General features: G+C 34.1%; 2 protein-coding genes across 8 annotated transcripts in view; both read left to right on the top strand.

The window, feature by feature from the left end:
• LOC142333100 (uncharacterized) overlaps positions 1-2,913 on the top strand; it is a 97,560-nt gene extending 94,647 nt beyond the window's left edge. For all 7 annotated transcript variants that reach the window (XM_075380007.1, XM_075380009.1, XM_075380011.1 and 4 more), the window contains one exon: positions 2,691-2,913. In XM_075380007.1, coding sequence (XP_075236122.1) covers positions 2,691-2,729 — 39 coding nt within the window. In that variant the 3' untranslated portion in view covers positions 2,730-2,913. The remainder of the gene's footprint in view (positions 1-2,690) is intronic.
• A 3,689-nt stretch (positions 2,914-6,602) lies between these two features.
• Positions 6,603-16,288, top strand: LOC142333368 (uncharacterized). The gene is made up of 6 exons (XM_075380389.1): positions 6,603-6,771; positions 7,455-7,604; positions 8,335-8,484; positions 11,374-11,523; positions 12,137-12,286; positions 14,799-16,288. The coding sequence occupies exons 1-6, from the start codon at positions 6,766-6,768 to the stop codon at positions 16,281-16,283; spliced, it is 2,091 nt and encodes a 696-aa protein (XP_075236504.1). The 5' UTR covers positions 6,603-6,765; the 3' UTR covers positions 16,284-16,288.
• Positions 16,289-16,554: the final 266 nt, after the last annotated feature.

A 16,554-nucleotide genomic window follows, 5' to 3' on the forward strand; every position in this document is an offset into this window, starting at 1 on the left:
GACCAAGACAAGTGGCGCAACGTGCGAGGAATTGCATAGACGCGAACGCCAGGTCAGCCGAGTATAAGACGGCAAAGAAGCGGCTCCATCGAGCCATCAACGTGAGCAAGGCACGCTGCTGGAAAGAACTGGCGGAGATCGTGGATACAGACCCTTGGGGGGCTAGGTTACAAGATAGTATAACTCGGCGATTGGGGATCTCGCGATCACCAGCTCCACTAGACGAGGCTAAATCGGAATACGTCGTTAAGATGTTCTCGGCCCACTCGGTCCGTGCCGAGCGGGACTTCAGCGACATGGGCGACTTCCCGCTCTTCTCGATGGAGGAACTGGAAGGAGTCCTACGGTCGCTGAAAGGCATGTCTGAAGGCTGGGTCTTTTAGCGCCAGATGGAAGACCGCGCGTCTTGTGCTAATTCCCAAGGGAAAAGAAACCCCATAGTCGCCGTCCTCCTACCACCCATTGTGTATGCTTGACACAGCTGGGAAGGTATTGGAGAAGCTGTTAAAGAAAAGACTGTTTACGGCGATGAATCAGGCAGGTGGCCTGTCACCTAACCAGTACGGTTTTCGGCAGGGTCGGTCGACCCTAGACGCAATTCAGGAGGTTGTTGAGGCAGTGCGGCGAGCAGTGCAACAATCATTTTTTGCGACGTGTGGTCCTTCTCGTTACGTTGGACGTAAAAAACGCGTTCAAATCCGCACGGTGGAGCGTAATTCGAGCCGTGGAGCATTCATTCCATCTGCCTCAATACCTTCTCAGAGTGGAAGACGCATACCTGAGGAACCGTGGTCTCATTTACGAGACCGCAGCAGGCTGGCGTAAGACTACGATCACGTCAGGGGCGCCGCAGGGGTAGATTCTCGGCCCCGTCCTTTGGAACGCCGTCTACGATGGCTTGCTGAGGCTGGAGATGCCTGAAGAATCTGCCTTGGTTGGGAACGCTGACGATGTTGCGCTACTTGCCGCAGACCGCGACGTGGAGTGCGCCCAACTGAGGCTCAGTCGAGCCATGCACAGAGTCGGTGCCTGGTTAGACGATCATGGATTGTCTCTAGCCCTCAGCAAAACGGAATCGTGGTTCTCACAAAGAAGCGTATCGACACCCTTCTCTCTCTGCGGGTAGGGGTAGAGGTTGTCGAGACTAAGCCGGCCACAAAGTACCTCGGTATGATGATTGACTAGAAACTCAGCTTTGCTGAGCAGCTTCGTACAGCCGCCAACAAAGCTGCGAGAGCCGTAACTGCTCTCAGCCGGCTTATAGCGAATGTAGGCTGACCGAAGGCCAGCAGACGGCGGTTGCTGATGTCCACGGTGCATTCCATCCTGTTATACGGGTGGGAAGTTTGGGCCAAGGCATTAAGAGTTGCGAGAAACCGGAAGCGGCTCGCGCAGGTGCAACGCACCGCAGCCTTGCGAGTCGCTTCCGCGTTTCGGACGGTCTCCGAGCCTGCAGTACTCTTGCTCGCCGGCGTCATACCCATTGCTATTTTAGCAAGAGAGCGCCAGGTGATCTACAGGAGGCGACGGGCAGGCGAAGACCGGGTGACCATTGCCAACGAGGAACGCACTCGCACGTTCCTCGCATGGCAAGAGACCTGGGACCACGAAACCCGAGGACGATGGACCGCAAAGCTTATCCCTCTGCTCAGACCATGCAAGGAGCGACGGCATGGAGAAGTGGAGTACTCTACATGACCCAATTTTTAACGGGTCACGGGTATTTCCGCGCTTACCTCCATGCCAAGTGCTGTCCCCGACTGTATTGCCCCGGTGTACGGGACGACGCTGAGCACACCTTTTTCAAATGTGCTCGGTGGGCGGCAGATCGAGGGACACTAGAGGCGGATCACGGAGCACTGAGTCCCCACAACGTGGTTACGATGATGCTCCGTGACCTGAGTAGCTGGGAAAGTGTAGCCCGATTCGTCGGCAACATTCTCGGGGCCAAAAAGGTTGACCTGGATAGTCCTGAAAATTAGGTAGCACCTAATCAGGCTAGTATAGGAGGACTCAACCAGACGTAATGTGTTAAATGGTCCCGGGTCGAGTCCTGGTAGAAAGGGGGTGGTTTTAGTCTGTAGTCTGCTGATAGTGATTGGATAATACCATCAGCGGGAGCCCGAAACTCAGTGTGTAAATGCATTTCCACCTCACTCCTCAAAAAAAAATTATTATTATTATTATTATTACTGGTCGACCTGAGACTATACAAGATTATACACTTCATTTACATTTAATCATATTATCTCCATCCATTCTCTGAAATAATACTTTATAGTGGTTCCAGAGGCTAAACAGAAATAAATATTAACAAATAAATATTCTCCAAGGAAATTTCCAACTCCAACCAATCAGAAAACAACCACCCCATTGAAAATTCCTAAAAAGCTATAACATAAAAGGCAATGCAAATGGACTATAAATGATACTACTTCACATAAGGTGCACTAATTGTTACCTTACCATTATCAATTATGAAAATTATACAAAATACTCAATTTTCCGCTACTTGTATTTGATGCTTCTTCATTTAAATTTCTTATAAGTATTGGTTCTGTCAGTATCAAAAAGGTTAATTACTGAATTGTTCCTTCGCAAATGACTATTTTACCTATTTTCCCCATCAAATTCTCCCACTATATAATTCATTAAATTGTATATATTACTTCATTTTAAATGTGTTTTAGGAAACAAATTTAGAAGAATACTTTTTATATAAGTTTTGATCAAATCAGAAGTGACTAACGGTGAGAAGGATTGAATATGCTCTTGAGTGATTCTGTTTAATAGTAGAAGCATCCTACAGCTGTTGGAAAATTAAACCCTGCATCCTATAAAACTTTTTAAAAAATAAATTAAAAGTGTAATTATATAGCGAATTAAAATTTTATTGTTACAATAAAAACAAAAGTAACAGAAAGTGCTTTATTAACTATCCTTTAACTGTTCCTTTTTTTAATTTTTATTTTAATTCTGAAGCAAAACAGCAAAGCATCTAGAGAACTTTACAATGCACTGCGTTCGCAGCATCAACATGATTATGCTGACTGGCTAGCAGCAATCCCAAAATAGTGTAAACATAACTTTACATGCTGAGGATAATTTATAAAATAAATGAATTTATTTACCATCACAATGAATTCTTTGAACTTTGATTATTTAATGATGCGTGTATGATTCATACTCAAAAACAAAGTGTCAAGAGAGATATTATATAAGCATAGTCCTGTACAATTCAATTCATCCTATGTGCTGTAAACATTCACACACAAAATGTCTGAAAGGAATCATTTTCTTACGTACTCTCTTCCCTGGAAGTTTTTAGTTATAAATACAGACAACATAACTTAACATATACACAAACTCTTATTTCACCATTCTAGTCCTACTAAAATTTTTATTAAATTAATCCTGCGCTCAGCAACCACAAAGAAAAGATGATCAGTAGAAGGGAACTATGAAAAGAGTAGAGAGATTAGATCTTTCATTCCAATTGGTACATAATAAATTTGTCTAGCGCTCACTGTGTTGTACACATATTATACACAGGGAAATACACAATATACACATAGGAAAATTTTCACAGGAAAGAAGGGAAATTCCAAAATGGCGGGCACCTCAATATTGGATTACAAGGTAACAGTGGTCCGCCATCTTGGATTTAGCGCCCGTACCTCTATATCCCTTTTACTTGCTTCCAAACTTTGGAATATTATTTCAATAATTTAATACATATAAATAACCAGGTTGACAACACTGACAAAAAAAAACAACTTGGTACCACTGACAGGGTACGGCGTCACTGACGTCACAATACAAGATGGCCGACCACCACCATCTTGAAATCGTGACGTCATTCTTGACGCTGTATCCCCATTTCCGTACAACTCCCCGGAAACTGAAACAAAGTATACGCTGAGAGGTATAGAGGAATAGCTGACAATTCAGTGATTCGTGTCTGAGGTTACACGAGCAAAGGAAGTGGATTACATGAAGTGAAAGATGTTACTTTAAGAAGAATAAACATAACGACCGAGATCTGGCTGCTGGGGCAGAGCACGGGAACAGCATACCCGGGCCGGTGTCCCTGGCCTTAGCGGTTAGAGGCAGAAAATAAGGAAAAGATCCAGAACCGGTAACCCGACCTATCTTGCTGATAGGTGGTGAAACTCATTAGAGTCGCAAGGACACTTTCCTGGGTTGAGTAATATGCCGCCCCTTCACCGTTGGAATCCTTACATTACAAGGAGTATCATAGGCTATAAAAATATGTATATATGTGTGTATACTTATAAAAATATATTATAGTGAAGATTTGCCAGTTGAAGTACAAACTTTAATGACCTGTGAGCCTCTATCACTGTGTTAGCTGGGTTTGAATTGAATGAATCAAATCAATCGAATGAATAAAGTTACAAAAATAATAGAACTAAACTTGGATAAAATAAATTAACAATAAAAAATAAATTAAAAAAATTTGTGTTTATAATAATGGGATTCCTGTGGTAACTTGGTGTCATGCAAGCATTTCTTGCGAGGTTAGGCCAGTTATCAACATCAAATTGTAAAAAATGTAGTGTCCCTGGAACGCTATTTTGGGAGGTGCTCCTGAATCGCTGCAAACAGTCGTCTTTTTTTCAAAATTCAAAAGGGGGTATTTGTTAGTGGACTGATGGCTAACTTTTGCATGCATCAGGTATACTCTCGATAACAGATATTTTTCAGAAATGTTATATTTTCACAATCAGTCTTCCAATTTTCAAAATTGAAACGGCGTATTTACTAACACAATACAACCAAACTAGACAAAAGGTGTGTAATGTATTTAGAGTGTGCGTATGTTTGTTCCATCATATTAGCTCAATAACTCAACCGACTTAGATGTACAACCCCGCATTAGAATCCTTATGTTACTGAAAGTGTCACAGACTATATAAATAAATATAAATATATTATGTATATTTAAATAAATTATATAATAATTTACATACATTCTAATTACATTACAATCCTTTTTGGCCATTCGTGTAAGAATAAGTGATTCTTTTATAAAATATTTTAAGTTATCTGTACATGTATGTTGATTGTTATAATTCAAAAGCTTACACTGGGGGAAAAAAAAGAATTCTTTTTTTGTCCCAGGGGAAAAAATATGTGATTCTGAAAGTATTTTAGTCCTCTGAATTCAAATATGATCACGCAAGGTTTCCGAGAGACAGGCATGTATAATTCAATCTTTTTAATACTTTCTGCATTCTTCACTACAAAATATTCAAACATTTGGCTCACCTGGAAAAAAGAAATGACGATTTTCTGTTACACTTCGCCTGTGGAGCATCCCTCTTGATGGTCCAACAATAATCGATCAGCATATTAGGATTCCATTTGCCTTAATACCTCTTTTTGTTGACAAGATTAAACGAGAGGCGCAAGTATCGACCCTTGTAGAAGGCCGTTCTTGAGTTTCCTAGGTGAGCTTATATCGGATCCCATGATAACTTGGAACATGATTTAGTTCAACATATTATTAAGGAGGGGAGCTGTTAGTTTGCATGTGATTACACGGGGATCTTACAAAACATGCCTTCCCCCCACATTTAAATATGTATTTTAATGTGTAATTGTATACACGCATTTCTGAAGACGGATATTTAAAACAGTGAATATTGTTGTTCATATTCATAAAACTTTATTTATATCGCAGAGAATATTTATTTTTTGAAAATTGTGTATCAAAGTTTGATGTATATTTATGCATTATATTTTATGAGAAAAATTATATTACATAGAAAATAGTATCAGATAAATTCTTGATTTTGCATAAATAATTTGAAAATCACCAAAAACAAAATTTTTGATAAATTGGACAATCATAAAATAAATCTGTTTGAATCATATTTTTCTTATCACAAGCTGCTGGTAACACTCGTGTCCTAGTGGATCGTCGTTCGAATAATTAATAGAACTAAACTAATCGAAATATATTCGACGAACTTGTTTTACATGACAACGAATACTTCAAACCATTTTAAACAGTATAAAATAAATATTATTTAATTTGAGGATTAGTTATTCAAACTTTTATTCGTGGTATTTAATGTCGTTAGTCGATCGTTTAACTAAAATTGTTTGAATGTATAAACACAGGAAATTTTTATTAACTTTTTTGTACACAAATTTTTCTGTACTTCGCAAAATGATACGTCTATTTAATTAAAGACACGCGTATTCAAATTATAGAAAAATATTTACTAATTAAAACATAAATAACAAAGACAAAAAGAAAATTGAAAAGTATACTGAAAACAGATTTTTTTGATCAACTCCAAAAGTTACTTCGATAAATCGAACAATAAGATACAACAAAAAACCAAAAAACAATGTAAATATTATTTCGTACTGAAGATTTAGTCATATTAGAAAAACCAGAAGGTAACTCAAGTTTACTTATTTTTTGTGAAATAATGGGACCGAGTGATAACCGCCCTGTTGGAATATAGGAAATTAGTCATGATGAACAACAAACAGATATTCACAATGATACAGAAGGCAAGAGAAACTCATTGGTTCCACACACGTTTGTTCAGTAGAAGCCTTGATTCCATGGTGGTTGCTAACTCGCGACCTTATTTCATTGTTTTTACATATATTACGGACTGTGATGTGTGATTACGAACACCCCAATAGCACGGTAGTATAATTGATATGCATTCCTTTCATGTGACATCCTCGGTAACATATATATGAAATCTGTTCTGTCACATGGTGGTTAGTAGTCATTAAAGTTATTTTTATTTAGTGAAAGAAGTGTGTTTTATATACGTGTCATAGGTATATTAATATAACTAAATATAATATAGAAAATTCTGTAATAACACATTTAATAATTAATCACATCTGCATAGCTAGAAGGTTAATATTATTAGGTTATTACATATTTTTTGGTAAATTATAGAAGCTCTCCCTTGATGCAGTCAGATTTCCGAATTAGCAAACGGGAAATTAGTCGTGAACAAAAAGAGACAGATATTCAGTCTTATTCTGGTTTTCAGTGTAAGTTTTCATGTCAAATGTTACTGTGCCAGTTAATTAAAAGGGAAAGACGCTTGACAATTACAGTAGCCGAATAGTATGCTTGTGTTAAAAATACAGTATAACATTGAAATGTCATATTTTGCTAATCGATAAGTATAAAGTCTGGCATTTGTCAGTCGGATGCTTGTGTGACAAGAGTTACAACTAGGGTCAGGTTAGGACACTACTTTTGGACTCGCGTTCTTCTAATAGTAGTTAGGATACAGAACAAGTCTTAAATTATCTCTAACAACATAGTTAGTTCCAAGCTCTTGACTTCATCAGATGTTACGTTTCAGTAATATTTCATTTAACATGCTTATTTTAAGTCACACTTTTGTAATAGAATATTAATATTACTTAATTTTTTTTTGCAGAGTATGGATGCACAAACTGGTGGTTCAGTTTTGCAAGAAAATCCATTATCCTTGCCCATTAAAAAAGAAAACACGCATGAAATAGGGCAACAAGAATATTTGTTTGTACAACTTGCCAAGACAGATGATGGTCTGGCAATATTTAAACAAGTAAGTTTTTTCTTCTTTGTCTTGGTTTAAGTTAAAAACATAAAACCTATTATTATAAGAATTCTTAATTTTTCTATTCATTATAATATTTTTATTTACTGTTTATAGCCCACATATCATCATTTTGCATTTATGTCTGTCTAGCTTGATATATTTTGATTTAAAGTGTAAAAAACATTTATTAGTGGATTATAGGAGGTAAAATACAGTGAGCTGATGCCTCATGCCTTAAATAAAGGTGACTAACATATTCATTTATTACCCACATTTAACATAGTTTATGAAAATATTTTAAAAGAGTTCAAAGCTATCCTTGCCTTTATCAAGCATGTTCAGTTACGAGAAACTTTGTTATAGGTTTCCATAATCCTTATTCTGTGTCACTGCATTTTTGTTTCCAAACAAGATTGATGTGTTTCTTTATATTTGTACCAGCAACCTGTTTCTTTTACCATACAATTTAGATTGTGCTTAAGCGCAAATCTTTTTCTATTGATCTATTAATTTACTGCCGATGCCTCTAATATTTCCCTTTTCTGGCACTATCATGTGTGTTTATTTACTGAAAGGTTCCAGATGAATGTTACTATATATGTACTCACTAGGATGATTTATTTCTATGAAAATCAATTTATTTTTACATTGTAAGAAAAATAGATATATTTTTAATAGATGTTAATTATATAAAGATAATAAATTATTATTATTATAACTTTATGTTTTGCTGCAGAGTATGGATGCACAAACTGATAGTTCATTATTTGATGAAGATCCATTATCTTTCAGTATTAAAAAAGAAATCAAGCATGAAACAGAGCGAACAGAAAATTTGATTGCTCCTGTTGCTATGGCAGATGATAAACCAACAACATCTAGACAAGTAAGATATTTTCATTTACTTTTTGATGGTTTACCTAATATTTAGCATTCTAGTTTAACACTAGATATTTTGATTAAAAGCTTAAAAAAGTGATACCAAACTGTATGTGAAATGATAAAACAGTCTGTGTAGAATTGTACGATTGACAAGTCACTCCTGAAAACTCGTGGCTTTTGATAAAGAATAAACATTCCGAGCGAGGTTTTATATAAGGTCTCTTTTTCTTTCTTCATAGTGCTAAAATATGCTGTTCCTCATCCCACAACAAACCTACTGAAATGCAGCTGATATATTCTTGCAAGTAAATATATAATCTATTCACAGAAACCAGTTTTATGAAGAACATTGTTGTCCTCGGAGAAACTACTTCCTTGTGTCTCTTATGGTACTGTAAATGTGGCACAGCCAGAACAAATTGTTTGTTTACCTCCCAACAGACAGCATGTTGCATTATTGCTGTTGAAACACCCATAAAATATAGAAATGAATAAACGTAAGAAATATTGTACTTCTTAATACCATTCCTATTGGTCTTTGGGGCCAGCCAAAACAGCCATGAGGCTACTCTTCCAGGACTTCATGTGTAGTTTTTGTGGTATTTATGGGTTTTCTGAGGGTTCCTTGGGATTTTTAATGTGGTTTTATGCCATTCCTCTAGGGTTTTTCAGTATTCTTTTACTAGAATCTTTTTTTCATGTGCATTAAATTATAAACGGTAATTATAATAAAATGATTATACAATAGTAATAAGAGTATTGCATGATATAAATCTGAAAATTAGTAGAATGTATTTAAATGCCACTATTTTTTAGCAAAAAAAACTTGCCATTTTGAAGCCATGGAGGGTATCAGCTTTCTCAAAACAAGGTTAATTTCTTAGAGTTTCTTTTCACAGATAATTGAATTCATATTTAATTGGTAGTATAAATTAAATTTGTGCTTAAATAGTTCACAGCTCACAAACATCCACTAGAAACTGTTGAAACCATTCCCAGTGTTGGGAATGGTTTCCCCAACAAAACCAAAAAAACAATGTAATTATTATTTTGTATTGAATATTGATTCATATTAGAAAAGCCAGGAGGTACGTAAAGTTTACTTATTTTTTGTGAAATACTGGGACCGAGTAATAACCGCCCCGTTGGAATATAGGAAATTAGTCATGTTCAACAACAGGCAGATATTCAGAATGATACAGAAGGCATGGGAAACTCATTGGTTCCACACATGTTTGTTCAGTAGAAGCCGTGAGAATCCATGGTGGTTGCTAACTTGCCACCCTATTTCATTGTTTTTACATATATTACGGACTGTAATGTGTGATTACGAACACCCCCAATAGCACGGTAGTATAATTGATATGCATTCCTTTCATGTGATATCCTCTGTAACATATATATGAAATCTGTACTGTCACATGGTTGTTAATAGTCATATATACGTGTCGTAAGTATATTAATATAACTAAATATACTAATATAGAAAACTCTATAATAACACATTTAATAATTAATCACATTTGCATAGCTAGAAGGTAAGGAATCCTTACATATTTTTTGGTAAATTATAGAAGCTCCCCCGTGATGGAGTAAGACTTCCTAATTAGCAAACGGGAAATTAGTCGTGAACAACAAGATACAGATTTTCAGTATTATTCTTGAGGCTATATACTTTGAAGTATTGTCAAACAAGTATAATAAAAACATTAAACATATTTACAGAAATAGGCAAATTTTGATGAGCTTGTGACTTTCAATTGAAAATCATATCTTACACATAAAACGTTTTTTGATTAAATTTGATGTACTAGGGTCATGATTGTTCAATTCTCTGAAAGATAGTTGTGGAAGGTTCTTGTAAGCTTTCTATAAAAAAGATAATCTCCTATTTTTCTGTTAAATTTTTAACTTTTCCACAATTGCTTCTCTGTACCACAGAAAATGAATGCAGTCAGGCATTACAAGAAACAGTGCAATAAATTTAGATTTTTAGTTAAATGTATGCTTCTCTTGAAATTTTCATCCAAAACATCAGTGATGTGTTTATTAATAGTGCATAAGGGCTTATTAGAAAATGCAGATTTAAAAGTTATAATGTCAAATGTTACTGACAGTTAGTTAAAAGGGAAAGAAGCTTGTCAGTTTCAGTAGCCGAATACTATGCTTGTGTTAAAAACACAATATAATATTGAAATGTCATATTATGCTAATCGATAAGTATCAATCCTGGCATTTATCAGTTCAAGATGCTTGTGTGAGAGAGTTATAACTATGGTCAGGTTAGAGCACTCCCTTTTGACTTGTGTTCTTCTAATAGTTCATGGAAGACAGCCTTATTTTATGTTACTGGCATCTTAACTCTAATTGTCTTTTTTTATCTGAAAATTTTTGTATCTGTAAAAATTAAATTTTCTTCTTTTATACAACTGAATTGGCTTCCACTAATACTTTAAAAACGTGCAATAATACTTTCTTAATTTAACATCAAAGTCTATATACCCAGTGAATACTTTTCTTATGCAAAATATTGTATCATTTTAGGTAATAAAAAACGATGACCTCTACTGTTATTGTCTACTCATGTATATTTTTTGGAGATTTAGATATTCATTTATTCCATAAACTGTGGTTTTCATGTTGTGTTAGTTATAAATATAGATTATTTGTATAACAAGTCATTTCCATACATAACCGACACAGGTTCGTGCTTTAATACCCGCTTTGATACAGAACAAGTCTTAAATTATCTCTAACAATATAGTTAGTTCCAAGCTCTTGACTTCATCAGATGTTACATTTCAATAATATTTCATTTAACATGCTTATTTTAAGTCACACTTTTGTAATAGAATATTTAGATTACTTAATTTTTTTTTTTTTTTTTTTGCAGTCTATGGATGCACAAACTGGTGGTTCAGTTTTGCAAGAAAATCCATTATCCTTGCCCATTAAAAAAGAAAACATGCATGAAACAGGCCAACAAGAATATTTGTTTGTACAACTTGCCAAGACAGATGATGGTCTGGCAATATTTAAACAAGTAAGCTTTTTTCTTCTTCTGTAAAATAATAAAAATGTAAAAATCTAATAAATGTAAAAAACATTTATTAGTGGATTATAGGAGGTAAAATACAGGGAGCTGATGCCTCATGCCTTAAATAAAGGTGACTAACATATTAATTTTTTACCCACATTTAACATTGTTTATGAAAGTATTTTAAAAGAATTCAAAGCTAATCTTGCCTTTATCAAGCATGTTCAGTTACAAGAAACTTTGTTATAGGTTTCGATAATCCTTATTCTATGTCACTGCAACTTTGTTTCCAAACAAGGTTGATGTGTTTCTTTATATTTGCACCAGCAACCTGTTTCTTTTACCAAACAATTTTGATTGTGCTTAAGCGCAAACATTTTTCTATTGATCTATTAATTTACTGCCAATGCCTCCAATAATTCCCGTTTCTGGCACTATCATGTGTGATTATTTACTGAAAGGTTCCAGATGAATATTATTATAGAAGTAACCACACAGACGAGTTATTTATATGAAAATCAATTTATTTTATCATTGTATGAAAAATAGATATATTTTTAATAGATGTTAATTATATAACGGTAATAAATTATTATTATTACTTTTTGTTTTACTGCAGAGTATGGATGCACAAACCGATAGTTCATTATTTGATGAAGATCCATTATCTTTCAGTATTAAAAAAGAAATCAAGCATGAAACAGAGCGAACAGAAAATTTGATTGCTCCTGTTGCTATGGCAGATGATAAACAGACAACATCTAGACAAGTAAGATATTTTCATTTACTTTTTGATGGTTTACCTAATATTTAGCATTCTAGTTTAACACTAGATATTTTGATTAAAAGCTTAAAAAAGTGATACCAAACTGTATGTTAAATGATAGATCAGTATGTGTAGGATTGTACAATTGAGAAGTAACAAGTCACTCCTGAAAACTCGTGGCTTTTCATATAGAATATCATTCCGTGCAAGGTTTTATACAGGGTGTCCCATATAAATCGCAACCCATCAATCACTCATCCATGAAATTTCAAAAGTCCAGCTTACTCTCCTACTCGTTGGGGGAGTAAGCTGGACTTATTCCCCTAACGAGGGGAGAAATAGACTCGTCCAACATCTGAACATCGCGGCGACGCAGTAGAAGACTACCGATAGTAACAACAATCCAATCATAACGTTCAGTGTATTGCTGGAGACACGATGGTGTTTTCGCTAGATGAACGTTTTTTTCATTGTTGAGAATCGGTCCTATTTTTTTTCGAGTACACCATTAATGCAGAACGATATCAGGATATTTTATTTCAGCTCATTGCACTCTTGGAAGAGAGACAGACACTGCTGGCTACAACATGACGGTGTGACATTGCACTATGCAGGTTCAAGTTCTGATTTCGTCGAGGAATTCTTTGGTAATCGTGTTATGGGTCGACGCTTGTGGCCACCAAGATCTCCAGATTTGACTGCGGCGGATTTTTTCTATTGGGTTACCTCAAGGAAAAAGCCTACAGCGACAAACCACGAACACTTGAACGATTGAAATTCGATATTGAACAAGCTGTATTAAATATCCAGCCACAAACTTTGAAAAATGTTGCAAGAAACGCTGTAAAAAGAATTGAAGCTTGTATTCAAGAAGATGGCGGCCACTTCCAACATTTACTCTAAATGTAAGGTAATGGATGGTAATAATAAAAATTACGTTTACATTTACACATGCCTTTTTATTATTTCAATACCTACCAATATAAGGTTGGGTTGCGTTTTATTTGGGACACTCTGTATAAGGTTTCTTGTTTCTTTCTTCATATTGCCAAAATATACTGTTCATCACACAACAAACCTACTGAAATGCAGCTGATATATTCTTGCAAGTAAATTTATAATCTATTCACAGAAACCAGTTTTATAAAGTACGTTGTTGTACACAGAGAAAACTACTTCATTGTGTCTCTTATGGTACTGCAAATGTGGCACAGCCATTACAAATTTTGTAACATAACAAACTGTTTACCTCTCAACAAACAGCATGTAACATAAATAAAACATAGAAATGAATAAACGTAAGAAATATTCTACTTCTTAATACCATTACTATTGGTCTTTGATAACAGCCATGAGGCTTCTCTTCCAGGATCTGTACTTCATGTATAGTTTTTAGTATGGTATTTATGAGTTTTCTGAGGGTTCCTTGGGATTTTCAATGTGGTTTTATGCCATTTCTCTAGCGTTTTTCAGTACTCATTGATTAGAATCTTTTTTCATGTGTATTAAATTATAATCTGTAATTATGATAAAATGATTATTCAATGTAATATGACTATTGTATGATATAAATCTGAAAATTAGTAGAATATATTGATACATCACTATTTTTTTGCAAAAAAACTTGCCTTTTTGAAGCTATGGATGGCGTCTGCTTTCTCAAAACAAGGTTAATTTCTTAGAGTTTCTTTTCACAGAGAATTGAATTCATATTTTAACGGTAGTATAAATGAAATTTGTGCTTAAATTGTTGGCAGCTCACAAACATCGTCTAGAAACCATTCCCAGTATTGAATTCTCTTTGCACAGTCTCTGGCCAATAACTTTTGAATCGCTTTATATGGGACAAGACTGAGCGTATTACAAATTGCCTTGTTGCAGTTGTTTTTCTGTTAAACTAACTTTTGTACGAATTTAAGATTACATCACATAGTAGTCGATACGTCTTCATAAGTGCTGATGGCCTACCACGTCACTCATGTTTCTTTACTGATCCAATCTTATTTTTCATTTCATTCAATTCTTCCATAGGATGAAAATCTAATAAAAATTATAAACCGATCGTATTACTCTTCTCTGTGTTTGATTTTTTAAAAACAAATGTAATGACCTATCACTTAATCTGGGGATGAGTTTGGAAAATATCCGCACTTATTGCCAGGGTTCTATTTTCAGTTAATATTAACAGAATTAAACTACAGTAAATTTAAAAAAAATTGTTTTTTTTATTTGGCATTATGAAATTACCTGTTGACTGACAAGTTTTAGTTTCTGTGCTATGTAGCGTATAGTTTGATTGTGTTAGATTTTGTTTTCTATATTTTAACTGCTAATACTAATGAAATTTTTATTTTTGCTACTCTGAAACAAACATATTGTGCTTGCTTAAATATGAACATAAGATATTTGATATTTAATATTAAAGTATAACTTGTCAATTTGTAGTTGGAATTATTAAAAACAAAAAAAGTTTTACGATAGATTTTTAACTTAACAGTTACATTTTTTTTTTTAGGATCTTATTGAAGAAGTTATCAATGATGGGGAGGAAAGAATTACTGAAAGTAGTTTACAGAGATCAAAATGTGTGGTTTGCAATACATTAAAATATAAGTGCATTTGTGACAATGTCATCGATGAAGAATATGAAGATTTCAACACTTTTTTTTTAAAAGAAAAGTGCTTGCAAATTACAGAAAAACCTGTTAAAGAAAGGAATGTCATATCTTCTCATCTTCCTATTCACACGTGTGTTTTTTGCAAGGAGTCTTTCACTCAGAGATCTACATTAGAGTCACACTTATCTATTCATGTTGTCAAAAAAAACTTAAAATGTAATTTTTCTAAAAAAATGTTTATTCGACACAGTAAGTTAAAAACACATATCTCTACTAATAGAGATGAGAAAAAATACACTTGTAATTTTTGTAAGAAAATATTTAGTCTAAAGGGTAATTTAAAAGCACATGCCTCTATTCATACTGGTGAAAAGAAATTTACTTGTAACTTTTGTAAGAAATCATTTAGTCTGAAGGGTAATTTAAAAACTCATCTCTCTATTCATACTGCTGAGAAGAAATTCACTTGTAATTTTTGTAAGAAAACATTTCGACACAGCAGTAGTTTAAAAACACATCTCTATATTCATACTGGTGAGAAGAAATTCACTTGTAATTTTTGTAAAAACATTTTTAGGCAAAGCAGTCATTTAAAAAGACATCTCTTTATTCATACTGGTGAGAAGAAATTTACTTGTAATTTTTGTAACAAAACATTTCGACAGAGCAGTAGTTTAAAAACACATCTCTATATTCATACTGGTGAGAAGAAATTTACTTGTAATTTTTGTAAAAAAACTTTTAGAAACAGCAGTAATTTAAAAAGACATCTCTCTATTCATACTGTTGAGAAGAAATTCACTTGTAATTTTTGTAAGAAAACATTTCGACACAGCGGTAGTTTAAAAACACATCTTTATATTCATACTGGTGAGAAGAAATTCACTTGTAATTTTTGTAACAAAACATTTCGACACAGCAGTAGTTTAAAAACACATCTTTATTTTCATACTGGTGAGAAGAAATTCACTTGTAATTTTTGTAAAAAAATCTTTAGACAAAGCAGTCATTTAAAAAGACATCTCTTTATTCATACTGGTGAGAAGAAATTCACTTGTAATTTTTGTAACAAAACATTTCGACACAGCAGTAGTTTAAAAAGACATCTCTATATTCATACTGGTGAGAAGAAATTCACTTGTAATTTTTGTAAGAAATCATTTAGACACAGCAGTAGTTTAAAAACACATCTCTCTATTCATACTGGTGAGAAGAAATTCACTTGTAATTTTTGTAAGAAATCATTTAGTCAAAAGAGTAATTTAAAAGCACATCTCTCTATTCATACTGGTGAAAACAAATTCACTTGTAATTTTTGTAAGAAAACATTTAATCGAAAGGGTAATTTATTAAGACATCTCTCTATTCATATTGGTGAGTAGAAATTCAGTTGTAATTTTTGTAAGAAAACAAATCGAAAGGATAATTTAAAAATACATCTTTCTATTCATATTGGTTAGAAAAATGTTACATGTAATTTTTATTTAAAAACTTAAAAGTTAAATAAAGTTGACAGAGTGGTATAAATTATCTCTATTTAGTGTAGGGTCTTTGCAGTTTGTAGCTAGTTTTTTTTTGTTTACGCCATTGCGTAAAGTTTGTTATTTCCAATGAATTCAAAGCTAGGGTTGGGTCATGTTGTTAGTTACAGGC

The sequence above is a fragment of the Lycorma delicatula genome, chromosome 12 (genome assembly GCF_047948215.1).
Source record: "Lycorma delicatula isolate Av1 chromosome 12, ASM4794821v1, whole genome shotgun sequence".
In the NCBI taxonomy this organism is placed as follows: domain Eukaryota; kingdom Metazoa; phylum Arthropoda; class Insecta; order Hemiptera; family Fulgoridae; genus Lycorma; species Lycorma delicatula.